General features: G+C 48.6%; 1 protein-coding gene across 1 annotated transcript in view; it reads left to right on the top strand.

The window, feature by feature from the left end:
• Positions 1-12931, top strand: part of LOC143293576 (Krueppel-like factor 6) — a 64037-nt gene extending 51106 nt beyond the window's left edge. Inside the window, exons 2-3 of the mRNA XM_076604580.1 lie at positions 9465-10353; positions 12626-12931. Of these exons, the coding sequence (XP_076460695.1) occupies positions 9465-10353; positions 12626-12813 (1077 nt within the window). The 3' untranslated portion in view covers positions 12814-12931. The remainder of the gene's footprint in view (positions 1-9464; positions 10354-12625) is intronic.
• The last annotated feature ends 1169 nt before the right edge of the window (positions 12932-14100 follow it).

Below are 14100 nucleotides of genomic sequence, written 5' to 3'. Positions count from 1 at the left end.
TGTCTCCCTCCGTCCCTCCCTCCCTCCCTCACCCCTTCCATCCCTCTGTTCCTCTGTCTCGATCAACCTGGATAGCACTTGTAGCAGATCGATTATTGGCCTGTTTTGCGTCTTTCTTCCCCCGCATCGATTGATCGATTGCATTGCCTGCCCCCGAGTGTGTGTGTGTGTGTGTTTGCGCGCGCGCGCGCGTGTGTGTGTTCTTAGTTGGACGAGATGGACTAGATTGTGCATGGGTTTTTCTCCCTCTCTCTCTCTCTTCTTTTGCGTCGTGGGCCAGACGGCATATTTGCAAACATGGGTCAGAAAGGGTTTCTGTGGTGGATGGGGGTGTCGAGTGGAGGAGTGTGCGTGTGTGTGTGTGTGTGTGGAGGTGGGGGGGGGGGGGGGGTTGATGCGCGCGCTTGTGTGTGTTGTGGTGGGTACTTGAGGTAGTGTGTTGGTGGGTGAGGAAGGAATACCAACAAAGCACGCTTGCGGTGTGTGTGTGTGTGTGTGTGTGTGTGTTGAAGGGGGTGGGGGGTAGGGTAGTGCAGATAAAAGTAGGTGGGGAGATGAACTGGGTGCTTTTGCACTTGTGTAGCGTATGTATATATATATATGTGTGTGTGTGTGTGTTTTGTTTTTTGGTGGGTTTTTTTTTTTGTTTGTTTGTTGTTGTTTTTTTTGGGGGGGGGTATTTCTCTGATGACTTTCTTACCTTCATAATGTTCTTCTCTCTCACTCTCATCCAATGTGCTGTCTGTATTAATCTCTCTGTCGCTTTCTCCGATCTCCCTTACCCCTCTTTCCCCTGACACCCTAACCCCCCGCCCCCTGCCCCCTCCCCCCCCCACTCCCCCCACCCTCCGTCCCCCTCGCCCCCTTTATCTCCATCCCTATCACGATGCCTCTTTCACCTTCCTCCTTCTTGTTCCCTTTTCTTCTTTCATCTCTCTCTCTCTCTCTCTCTCTCTCTCTCTCTCTCTCTCTCTCTCTCTCTCTCTCTCTCTCTCTCTTTATTGCCCCTTTCTCAGTTTCTGTAGTACGCAAACTGAACGAACACACACACACACACACACACACACACACACACATATATATATGTGTGTATATATATATATATATATATATATATATATATATATATATATATATATATATATTACTGCCTTCAAAATTGTTGCTGGCTTGCGCAATGCAGTTTGTCGGCATGCTAGCAGCTGGGCTGACTGAGGCGAGGGTGACACACCCATGGGAGATCGTGACAGACCAGAGAAATAAGAATTTAAGTGAAGAAGAGTGGGAGAGAAGAGGGAGAGAGAGAGAGAGAGAGAAGAGAAAGAGGTTGAGAGGGGGAAGAGAGGGAGAGGGGAGCTGTAGAGGGAGAGAGAGGGGGGGGGGGGAGAGGGAGGGAGGGAGGGAGAGTTCGTGAAGGCAAACGGGAAAGCTGCAAGCTTCTTTTCAACATGCTCTCTCTCTCTCTCTCTCTCTCTCTCTCTCTCTCTCTCTCTCTCTCTCTCTCTCTCTCTCTCTCTCACACACACACACACACACACACACACACACACACACACACACACGGCATTGGAAACCTGACCAACAGCAAAAAAAAAAAAAAAGAAGAAGCAGAATGAAGAGGCCAGGAAGAGTGGGAGAGAGATGGGTGCGGGGTGGGGGAGGGGTTGGCGATAAACAGAAGGTTGAAGAGAGAGAGAGAGAGTGAGGCGGAGGTGGGATGGATCGAACGAGAAAAGGGGTTGCCGGGGGAGTAGAGTGGGGGTGGGTGTGAGGGGTTGGAGGGAGAGGATCACGAGAGAGAGATGTGTGTGTTGGGGGGTGGGGGTGGGGGGTGAGAGACAAAATAGAGATTTAGGTTCTTGTACACATGTAAGCAGTGAATGCATACAAGTTACATTACAAGAAGATAAAGTTGGAGACGTGGGGTTGGCGGGTGGAATCGGTGCCAGGCGTGAATGTCATTGAACGGGGGAAAGAATGACAAAGAGCGGTGTGGAGAGCTCTCCTAGTGGACACGGGAACACTGGTAGTTAAGGGACTCGTTTGTTCGTTTGCTGTTGCTGCCTGTTTGTTTTCACCCCAAAGGGCGTTTGTGGTTTGATGGTAAGTTAGTTGCGTTCGTGATGGGGGGGGGGGGGGGGGGGGGTGTTATGATTTTCTGTGTGTGTGTGTGAGAAAGAGAGAGAGAGGTGTCGTGTATGATGTCTGTGATGTGTTTGTGTGTGTTGAGAGGGGGTGGGTGTAAGGAGAGAGAGGTGAGGAGAGAAAGAGGGTATAAATTCCGATGGATAAATGTCAGTTCCCTGTGTGTCAGTGTTCTCTCTCTCTCTCTCGCGCGCGCGCTCTCGCTCTCTCTCTCTGACACAAGTGCATAAGCACCCAGCTCATCTCAAGGAATCAGGAATAAACAAGGAGTAAACAATACAGGTGAAGAAAAAACATCGCTTTAAAAAAAAAAAGAAGAAGAAAAGTCCAATAAGATCACAGAGGAAGGACGGGAGGAGGGCGGATGAGGCAATAGGGTGTCAGTTTCACAGTCACATACATCATGTATACAGCGTGCCAGTCCCAAACCAAAATGGACCACCATAGTAACATCGTCATCCTCCTCCTCCTTGATCGTCATCAATATAAACAAAACAGTCTCAGAGTCTGTGGCCTTTCATTCCCTGCTCTCATGGTGACCTCAGTTTCGATACCCCTCCACTTCCGTGCTTGGGGTGAGTCCTGTCAATGTCTTCAGTGTCGGCAGATTCATGGGGAGCTGTTGTTTGAGTGACGTGGTGGCAGTCTCCACTCTGGGAGGGACGCTCACCCAGTCTGGCTCCGCGACTAAGCCATTATTGTCGTTAGTAGGGGGCTTAGTCGGTGGTGTCCTAAGTACGTTAAATCAGAACAGGCACGACTGAACACCACCAGCAGTGCATGGTCTCCTCTGGTGTGTGGCCTCCTGGCGACCTAATATCGATGGTTCCCTGCGGACTGCGGACGCTGGAACTGTGACGGACGAACCCGGGTGTGGTCGTGTATGGGGGAAAACTAAATGAGTGGCGTGGGAGTGATGCCACTGAAACGGTGCAGATGAAAAAAAAAAGTATACAGCGTGCATAGTCACTCCAGGTGGTACAAGTATTTTTTGCACAACTATTTCCGTGGATGACAGACATGCTACCCCACTCTTCACCCCTCAACCCCAGCCTCGATCCTTACCATCCACACTCCGACGCCACGCCCCCACACACCCTCTCCCCCACCCAACACACACCCGTCCCCCTCCTCCCCTCACCGCCCCTCCCTGGTGTGACGCGTCTCGAAAGTTTGCGCTCAGAATTTGAAGAGCGGAGCAGCCTATTTGAAGAAGACACAAGAAACCAGTTTGACCAGATTTGTTTCTTTTTCTGTACCTAGCCCTTTTACTCTTTCTTTTTTTTTTCTTCTTCTTCTTTTTTTCTTCTAATATTCTTCTTCTTCTTCCTCCTCCTCCTCCACCTCCTCTTCTTCTTCTTCTTCTCCTTTCTTTCTTTTCCTTTTCTTTCTTTTTTCATGTTCGTTATCATCTTCTTCTCTTTTTTTGTGAATTTATGTTCTGTTGTACTCTAAGTCATTCTCCACATCGGTCTCTGTTTTTTTCTTATCTATTTATCTTTCTAGTCCTTGGAACTTTCGATATTTAGGATCACCGACCTGTTTTCGGCATACTGTGATTAATATCAATAAATTAACAACAACTTACCTGTTTCCTTCATTTCATCATGAGCATCGTCATCATTATCATCATCAGCATCATCAGCATCATCATCGGTCTCTTAACCCCGGTGATGATGACTCTCTGACAGTCTTCCGCCACCTGTCTCGGTCGTGGGCTGCTGCTGTCTGCGATTCGGTGAAACACAAGGCTGTCCATTCCCGGGTGTTCATCTATTCTTTCGTTCATTTCGTTCTTCTCTGTTATCGCGCCCTTTATTTCTTTTCTTTTTTCTGTCTGTCTGTCTGTCTTTCTTTCTATGTTTCTGGTAACGAAATGCAGGCTGTCTATAAGATCATGTAGTCTCTCATACAGGGATCTGTGGGTATACAATAATATGAAGAAAAAAAAACCCCGATTCGATCAAAGATTGAATGGATTAACACGAGGGGATCGGACGGTACTCGGAAGTGAAGATCTCTTTTGACACGACGTGGGGGCTTTGGACAGACTCTCACAGAGACAGAAACAAAGGCATGTATACAAACAGACAAAACAGAGGTGCTAAGAGGATGTGGGAGACTTGTACAGTAGGCAGAGAATACTCTGCTGTCTGTCTGTCTGTCTGTGTCTCTCTGCGTGCGTCCCCCCCCCCCTCCCTCTCTCTCTCTCTCTCTCTCTCTGTCAGTCTCTCTGTTTATGAAATTGACGTCAGACATTAATATATATATGTATGTATAATTATAAACAACCAGACAATGGGTACTCTGGTGAACCCTCTTCAAATGTGGCCACCTTTGCCTCTTTGTGTGTGTGTGTGTGTGTACGTGTGTGCGTGGGTGTGCGTGCGTGTGGGAAGTTTGTATGTATATTTGCTTCCACGTTTGATGTGACTGGACTATAATACCACTCCCGCCAAAACCATTCTGATTCAAGATTCCATTCCAAAAGACCGCTTTCCCCATCGAAGGTTTTTTTTTGTTTTGTTTTGTTTTGTTTGTTTTTTGGAATAATTTGCATTTTTTAAACAACAACAACAATAATGATAATTGCAATGATGATAACAATAATAGTAATAATACTGATGATAATAATAATAATAATAATGTAAGTAAAAACTGCAAATGCCGGTTTCTGTCAGAGGAATGAGATGTGATATAAAATGAGTGATAAAAATCATCTTCACGAAATTTGATACCAGCACTGCAGGTGACGACAAGACGGTAAGAGGAGCGAGGTATATGAATAAATAAATGAGTTAATAGCTAAATCCGTCCTTTCCCTTTTTAGCTCCGGTGTGCAGTGAACGGAGGTTTTGAATGAATAGGGGAGGTGTGCCGTTTCAGACTTTGGTTTCCGGCAAACAGGACTGAGCCTTAGTGAGGATGTATATATACATGTGAATGGATGACTGTTGTGCACCATACTGATGCAGTTCTGTGTGTTTTGGGTGTTTGTCAGTCTGTCTGAGCATCTGTCTGTCTGCCTCTGTCTGTCTCTGTGTCTCATCGCTCTCTGTTTCCTGTGTGTATACATGTCTGTATAATTTTTTTTTCTCTCTCTCTGTCTCTGTCTCTCTCTCACACACACACACACACACACACACACACACACACACACACACACACACACACACACACACACACATTCCCCCCGTCTTCCCTTTCCATTCCTCCCACTGTCCCTTCTACCTTCTCTCCCCTTTTTTCTTGCCACTCTCCCCCTTTCTCCTAATTGGAGCTCGATGAATGCATTCTAGTACGCGCGCACGTATATTATTGTATTTAAAAAAAAAAGAAAAAAAAAAGGCAGAAATATACATGTATGAATCATAGACAGACACCGTGACCCTTCGCTATTTCAATAGAGCTGCCCCCCCACCCCCACCCCCACGCCCCCCAGAACGAAATCTGGCCAGACAACCACGCCCCAACCTCCAACCCCCCCCCAACCCCCCCGCCAAGGCCCCCCCCCCTCCCCACACACATACACCACACTCACACCCTCCGCTCTCCTCCACCCCTTGAGTGAATCACAGAATGCTCCCCCCAGGTTTTGGGGTTGTTGTTTTTTTTCAAAAGAACTATCTGTATGAAAAGGTGGTTGGGGGATAGTATCCCCGCTTCTGTGTGTGTGTGTGTGTCTCTCTCTCTCTCTGCCTCTGTCTGTCTGTCTCTCTCTCTCTCAGTCTCTCACAACCACACACATATACACACACGCGCGCGCGCGCACAGACTCGCACCGAGATTCACTCGTCCGTGGCTACAGTATACACTTTTAGACACACAGCACACCGGCTTGTGCGACGGGTAGTAAGTAGCTGGCTTAACGTACAGAGGCGCCTGTGTGTGAAGAACACTCACTGTACAACTGGTTAGACCTTCCCTGAGAACCAAAAAAAAAAAAAAAAAAAAAATCAATTCACAGGCACCGGACATTGGCAGTAAACATTGGCATTTTCGCTGCTACCCCCATCTTAAATTGTGTTTATTGTGATGATATGGGCCCAACGCTCAGCCTGTACCACACATTGACATTTATAAGCTTACATTTTGGCCATCAGCAAAGTGAGAGCTGTGTGATCCACTGTAATGGAAAGTCATTTGCAGGTTAGTCTTTTGTGAAGGACTATGACTCTCAAACTAGGAGGCAAGTTTGCACTGGCTCTTAGTGCTGCAGCCTTGGGGGCTAATTGGTCTTTGTGAACCATCTCCATCAGCGACTGTCTTAAAACTCTCTGGACCGAGAGAGTGGGAACGTAACTTGGACAAGACATTCTCCACTTTGATCAAATTCTAGCCAAGAGAGTTGGGACAGCAGTTGCCTCCTCTGCTGTTCCGATGGTCATGGTCAGACACGACTATGATGCATTGTGCTGATGTCGATCTGGTGGTGCCCGTGTTATGTTTAAGGTCCCTTTACCTGAGGTAGTTTTGGTGATCCCCCGTCGGCTGCAATCACTTGAGGTAGTTGTTCGCTACGTTAAACCCAGAGTGTAATTTGAACTAACTTCATGTGTTCTTGTGTTCTTAAGAGTCCACAACACTTGGGGGGTGGGGGGGGGGGGAAGTATTTGGATACAATCACACAAGTCTAACAGTGCCCCCCCCCCCCCCCCCACACACACACACACAAGCATTCGATTGCATAGTCAGCAAGTGAAACCTTTGAGATTCCTTCACAACAACCACCATTTCTTCACCCCCCTCACCGCTCCCTCCCCCCCCCCCCCCCCCGCCCCAACACTCTTTCCCCCACACACCTTTTCAATGACCCCACCCCCCAACACTCCCCCCTCCCCTTGCCCCCACCCCCACCCCCACCCCCCGCGTCCTGCCAGTTTTTATCGTTCCGAACACAGACCATTACGCACGACACACAAAAAGTTCTGCGCTTGGCGTGGGGTGTGCCGCTCAATGAAAACACCTATTACTTTACCACCCCTACATGCATTCCATTACATACGCGTAGGAGGTGTGCTGCACGCTTGAAAGTCCGGGGAAGATTGGGGGACGGGTGTGTGTAGGGGTGGGGTGTTTGGGGGGTTCGCCACCCCCTTACGCCCCCCCTCCCAACCCCCCCACCCCCACCCCCCAGCACACACACCCCACCCATACCCGACCCGACCCGACCCCACAGAAGATTCGTCGACCTTCCATTTACATGAATTAACAATTCACCACGTCCGTACACGTTGAGTACAAACTGCATACGTATGGCCACCATTTAGACACGGGAGCCGCTCAAACATTCATTGCTCTTGTCGGACAATACGAGGTGGAGGGACGAGGACGAGGGTGTGTGTGTGTGTTGGGGGTGGGAGGTGAGGGGTGGGGGTAAGGGTGGTGGCGGATAAAGAGCATGGGGCCTGCTTTGGTTGTTGGTCGTTTCTTCGGTTATTGTTGTTGGTTCTTGTTTTTCGAGGTTCCAGTGTTTGTAGGAAGGAAGCAGGTATGAATGAATGGGTGAATGTGACGTGTGTATTTATTCACTAGGCTAAGATTTCGTTTTTGTACTGGGTCCTGGTTGAAGGAAGGGCTTTCTTTTCTGTACTGGGTCCTGGTTGAAGGAAGAGGCTTTCGTTTCTGTACCGGGTCCTGGTTGAAGGAAGGGCTCCTGGTTGAAGGAAGGGCTTTCGTTTCTGTACTGGGTCCTGGTTGAAGGAAGAGGCTTTCGTTTCTGTACTGGGTCCTGGTTGAAGGAAGGGCTTTCGTTTCTGTACTGGGTCCTGGTTGAAGGAAGAGGCTTTCTTTTCTGAACTGGGTCCTGGTTGAAGGAAGAGGCTTTCGTTTCTGAACTGGGTCCTGGTTGAAGGAAGGGCTTTCGTTTCTGTACTGGGTCCTGGTTGAAGGAAGGGCTTTCGTTTCTGTCCTGGGTCCTGGTTGAAGGAAGGGGCTTTTTTCTGTACTGGGTCCTGGTTGAAGGAAGAGGCTTTCGTTTCTGTACTGGGTCCTGGTTGAAGTAAGGGGCTTTTTTTCTGTACTGGGTCTGGTTGAAGACAGGGGCTTTTTTTCTGTACTGGGTCCTGGTTGAAGGAAGGGGCTTTCGTTTCCGTTCAGACAAACACGCTCAGAAAGAGCGGAAAGTTCTTTTGTTTCCATTTCTAAGACAATTCATTGTGAAAGAGCGGAAAGGGCTTTTGTTTCCATTCAGACAAAACACGGCGAAAGAATGGTGGCATGGTGGCATCGCTTTCTTCTGACAAAGCCGAACCCGACCACACAAAAATTCAAAAGTTCTACTTCAGGTGGGACAGCTATTTGACCCGGTGGTGTTAGACTTTGAAGTGGAAGGGAGGGGGTGGGGGTGGGGAGTGGGGGTCGGAATAAGAATTTCCGAGATGTCCAATGACTGTGATAGTTCACGATCAATGGAACAGGCCACGGCCGTCACACTGGAAATACACACAGCAAGTGATTTATAAACACACACACACACACACACATACACACACATACACGCATCCGAATTTTTCGGAACACGTATGTGCATGCACTGGATGAGCAAAAAGTGAACTTGTTCAGTTTGGGGGGTAGAGTCTTTTAGTTTATTTATTTATTTATTTGAAACAGTGAACTTAACACGCGCGATCTATGATCGGAGTCACGCACGTCAGAAAAGTGTCCTTGAAGGTCTAGGTTCGAGACCCGGCCTTGCCCACGGATGTCCATGTGATAGGTCCGTTGGGTCTCGCCCTTTCGCCCAAGTTTGACTGGAAAATGAAATAGGTCACTTGTGTAGTGGACTTGGCCCACTGGGAAAACAAGCCATGGCAATATAAAATGTTGTGCACTGGCAAAATTCTGTAGAAGAAATATACCCTGACAGGTACACACAAATATATATATATATGTGTGTGTGTGTGTGTGTGTGTGTGTAATATGTACGAACTGACTAAGCACGCTGGGTTATGCTGCTGGTCAGGCGATCTGCCTTGCTAATGTGGCGCGCGCGTGTGTGTGTGTGTGTGTAATGTAGATTTGTCGGAACGCTGTGACGCCTCCATTGAGAGTGTCAGTCGATAGAGAATTTTTTGTTTGTTCGCATTATTAGTGAAATGTCACTTGTTAATGTGTGTATTGAGTGATTGAACGAATGGGCACATTTCTAGTTTTTGACATCACTCTTTTTCTTTGCGTGATATGTGTAAAAGGTGAATGTACGTAATGTTTCAACGCCACGCCCCCCGCCCCCCACCCCTTCCGTACCCCGGGGCCACACGAAATAAACATCTTGACTTGCCCAGAAACTGAACTTGTTGCTGCTGCTGTTGTTGCAGAACTGCCTGGAGATGGAGCGCTACCTGAAGAACGAGCCCAAGCTGACCTCCTTCAAGCGGCTCAGCCCGGACCGCAAGAAGTGCAGCAGCCACGACAAGAGACTGCACACCGCCCAGCAGCCCCTCACCCCCGGCTCCCAGGACGCCGTCTCCTACTCGTCCACCACCTCCTCCTCCCTGTGCGGCGGCGCGGAGGCCGACTCGGAGGTGACAGAGTCGGAACAGGACCCAGACACGGACATCCCCGAGGATGAGCTGGAGGACGACGAAGAGGAGGATGGGGAGGAGGAGGAAGAGGAGGAGGACGAGGAGGGCTGCAGCGAGGAAGAGTACGAGACGGAGGAGCGGATCCGCGCCATGGAGATGCTGAACCTCAACGACCGCCTGTCGGACTCGGTCAGCCTGCACAGCTTCTCCTCCTCCTCCTCGGCCGTGTCCTGGGACTCCAACATCTCGGACCCCCCGCTGTCCCCCGTGCGGCCCCGCACCGCCGCCTCCTGCAAGTCCCACGACCCCTTCGCCCTCAAACTGGTGGCCCAGCCGGGTCGGACAGAGACTGTGGCCTTCCGGACGCTGCCCTCGGCGGAGATGGTGCGGCGGCATCAGAGGCTGGTGGTGGCTTCATCCAACTCCTCGTCCTTGTCCTCCTCCTCCTCCCACCACCACCACGCCTCCTGCCCGTCCCTCAGCGGTGCCCACGGGTCCCTGAAGGTCCGGCCCCACACCGCCCAGCCCCTCCACCGCCCTCCCCCAATCCCCGGCCAGCGGGCGGCGCGCGCGGAGGTGAGCCCTGACAGCCGGCGGAGGATCCACAAGTGTCCCTACAGCGGCTGCAAGAAGGTCTACACAAAGAGCTCCCACCTCAAGGCGCATTTACGAACACACACAGGTGAGAGAGAGAAAGGGCACCGGTTGGGTTTGTGGGGGGTGGGGGGGTTCTGTGGATTGATTTTTTTTTTTTTTTTTTTTGGTTGCAGTGTTGGTGACGCATGTGGCCAGCACCACATCATTTGAGGCTACTACTGCTAGTTGATGTCTGTGAACTTGGTGGAGAACTTGCAAGAGTTGTCATATACTGTGCATTAACGACAGTGATGTTTGTTGGATTGGGCCTGTTCTTTTCGACAGTCAAAAAATGCATCATGTAAACTGGCTTCTGTCTGAATACAGAGAACATTCGTGTATGAGATTGCTTGCTGTAGAGTTGAGTTTAAGGACCCATTGTCTGACGCCCATAAGGTCAAGTTGTTTGTACAGGGCTTGTGTCTTAGTGCGTTATTCTAGGGCGTGAGATTGCTGGCTACAAGGCTAACATATAAACGTTCAATGGAACTTCGGAATTGTTCTGTCTGCAGGTTATTTTAAACTGAGTCAAATCCAAAACCCTGTAATGATCGCAGCAAGATTTTTTTGTAATCTGAAAAAAAAGAAAAAAAAAAGATATTTCCATTCATTCTGGATGGGTTATCTGACATAAAAAACAACAAAAAAAAAACAACGTTACGTTATTCTGTCGAGTTAAATAAGGGTCTGCCTTGTCTTGTGTGTAAATGTCATTCAGTTGATCAAATTCATTTTCTTTTCTTTTTTCTGCTTACAGCGACTGACGAATAAAATTAGAAATAACTACCTAATGTTGTTTTGTGGTAAATATAGAAAGCAGCCTTGAAACCTTTTTATGCAGCGCCATTTAAATGATTTTGCAATATGCACAGTCCACACACACACACACACAAACACACCTGCGCGCGCGTGCGAAAAAAGTCATGATTTGTGTGCGTTGGATTCAGCTGTGGGCTGAGATATCTAAGATGTTATGTGGGGTGAGTGAAGAGCCAGTGCTTCCACGATTAACGTCCGATTGGATTCGAACAAAGATGTATTGCATTGTATTATTGTATATTGTATTGTGTGGTATTAGTTTTGTCTCTCTACAGGTGAGAAGCCGTACCGGTGCATTATATTGGATTGGTCTGTCTGTTTATAGTTGACAAGTCGTACCGGTTCATTATTATATTGTAATGTGTGGTATTGGTCTGTCTGCAGGTGAAAAGCCATATTATATTGTAATGTGTGGTATTGTCTGTCTGCAGGTGAGAAGCCATACCAGTGCATTATATTGTATTGGTCTGTCTGTTTATAGGTGACAAGTCGTACCGGTTCATTATTATATTGTAATGTGTGGTATTGTCTGTCTGCAGGTGAGAAGCCGTACCGGTTCATTATTATATTGTAATGTGTGGTATTGTCTGTCTGCAGGTGAGAAGCCGTATTGTAATGTGTGGTATTGGTCTGTCTGCAGGTGAAAAGCCATATTATATTGTAATGTGTGGTATTGTCTGTCTGCAGGTGAGAAGCCGTACCGGTTCATTATATTGTAATGTGTGGTATTGGTGTGTCTGCAGGTGAGAAGCCATACCGATGCATTATATTGTAATGTGTGGTATTGTCTGTCTGCAGGTGAGAAGCCGTACCGGTGCATTATATTGTAATGTGTGGTATTGTCTGTCTGCAGGTGAGAAGCCATACCAATGCATTATATTGTAATGTGTGGTATTGTCTGTCTGCAGGTGAGAAGCCATACCAATGCATTATATTGTAATGTGTGGTATTGTCTGTCAGCAGGTGAGAAGCCGTACCGGTTCATTATATTGTAATGTGTGGTATTGTCTGCAGGTGAGAAGCCATACCAATGCATTATATTGTAATGTGTGGTATTGTCTGTCTGCAGGTGAGAAGCCATACCAATGCATTATATTGTAATGTGTGGTATTGTCTGTCTGCAGGTGAGAAGCCGTACCGGTTCATTATATTGTAATGTGCGGTATTGTCTGTCTGCAGGTGAGAAGCCATACCAATGCATTATATTGTAATGTGTGGTATTGTCTGCAGGTGAGAAGCCATACCGATGCATTATATTGTAATGTGTGGTATTGTCTGTCTGCAGGTGAGAAGCCGTACCGGTGCATTATATTGTAATGTGTGGTATTGTCTGTCTGCAGGTGAGAAGCCGTACCGGTTCATTATATTGTAATGTGTGGTATTGGTCTGTCTGCAGGTGAGAAGCCATATTATATTGTAATGTGTGGTATTGGTCTGTCTGCAGGCGAGAAGCCGTACCGGTTCATTTGTAATGTGTTACCGGTATTGTCTGTCCGCAGGTGAGAAGCCGTACCGGTGCACGTGGCAGGGGTGTGAGTGGCGGTTCGCGCGCTCGGACGAACTGACGCGCCACTACCGCAAACACACGGGCGCCAAGCCCTTCCAGTGTAAATACTGTGAGCGCTGCTTCTCGCGATCCGACCACTTAGCGCTGCACAACAAGCGTCACATCACCATGGACCTCTAGCAGCAAGTCTGACACCTTCCCACCTACCATGGGGGTCGGTGGGGGGTGGACGGGGTTGGATGGGGACTGGACTGACCACCTGTGGTGGTGGTGGTGGTGGTGATGATGATAGTGATGGTCTTGTCGAGGGGTCAGTCAGTAAAGGGACAACTGAGAAGGGACACAAGCGTTTCGGTGGTCAAGGTGCGGGGGGGGGGGGGGGGGGGGGGGGGGGGTGGAATGAAGACATTTGGTCTGGGATTTAATGATCGAAGAGAATTAATTAACTGTCGTCATCATGCTTCTTCTAGCACTGGGTTTCCTTCAAGAAAGGGGTTGTCGCTTGGATTCATTCTTTGGGCGGTGGGATTAAAGATGACAGCATCCAGAGGTCCTTTTTTGTCATAGCAGGGGGTTTTTGTGTGGCTTTTGTGTTTGATTTTTTTTTTCACTGGGCACTGAGTTGCATGTTCCCATCATCAGTCCCGGAATTGGTGGAAAACTGTCCCAGCTTTTTTTTTTTTTTTTTTTTTTTTTTTTTAGGCAAATTCATGTGTTTGTTCGTTTGTTTGTTGTAGTTTTTTTCTTGTTGTTTTTATGATCAGTCTCCGCCACTATCAGATCATAAAGGGAGAGAGATTTCCGCCTGGCACATATCAGGATCGCATCCACCGCATCCGTTTATTAGTTCTTCCACACAGGACAGTCAGGGGACCATTAACGTGTCGGCCGAATTAGGGGTGCGACTTTTGTGTGTGTGTTGTTGTTGTTGTTTGTTTGGGTTTTTTTTTTGTTTGTTTGTTTGTTTCTTTATTTGTTTATTTTTCATCATTGTGTATTGCAAGAGAAATGTTGTGACCATCATGCAGTGGGAGGACTCATGACCATAGCTCCCCCCCACCTTCCTTCCTTCCCTCACAGCCACATCCCCCCCTCCCCCCCACGCCCCCGCCTCCCCAAGCTCTCCTGTCGCCATGACGTATGTGGTGGTGACGTGGTATAGGAGAGGGAGTGGAGTAGGGTGTCTGATGACGTGTTTGGGGACAGCAGGAAGGCCCGGTCAGCACCACTGACTGTGTTAACAACCTCATCTTCTTCCGGACTTGGTCGCCGTGGCCGCGACGGATCTTCCCGGTGTGGCCAAAGATTTGTTTCGCTTCCCCCCGCCCCCCAGCATGGCCAAAGATCCTCCTCTACTCCTCCAGACATGGCGACGGCACTCCCTCTTCCCCCTCCTCCCCTCCTCCCCCACCTCTTCCTGACGTGACCAGACAGCCACCATACTCCACCAGTGGAGTGGGTCCGAGG

The sequence above is a fragment of the Babylonia areolata genome, chromosome 1, assembly GCF_041734735.1.
Source record: "Babylonia areolata isolate BAREFJ2019XMU chromosome 1, ASM4173473v1, whole genome shotgun sequence".
Lineage (NCBI taxonomy): Eukaryota > Metazoa > Mollusca > Gastropoda > Neogastropoda > Buccinidae > Babylonia > Babylonia areolata.
The sequence above is the reverse complement of the archived record's forward strand: the minus strand, read 5'-3'. Positions and strand labels throughout refer to the sequence as shown.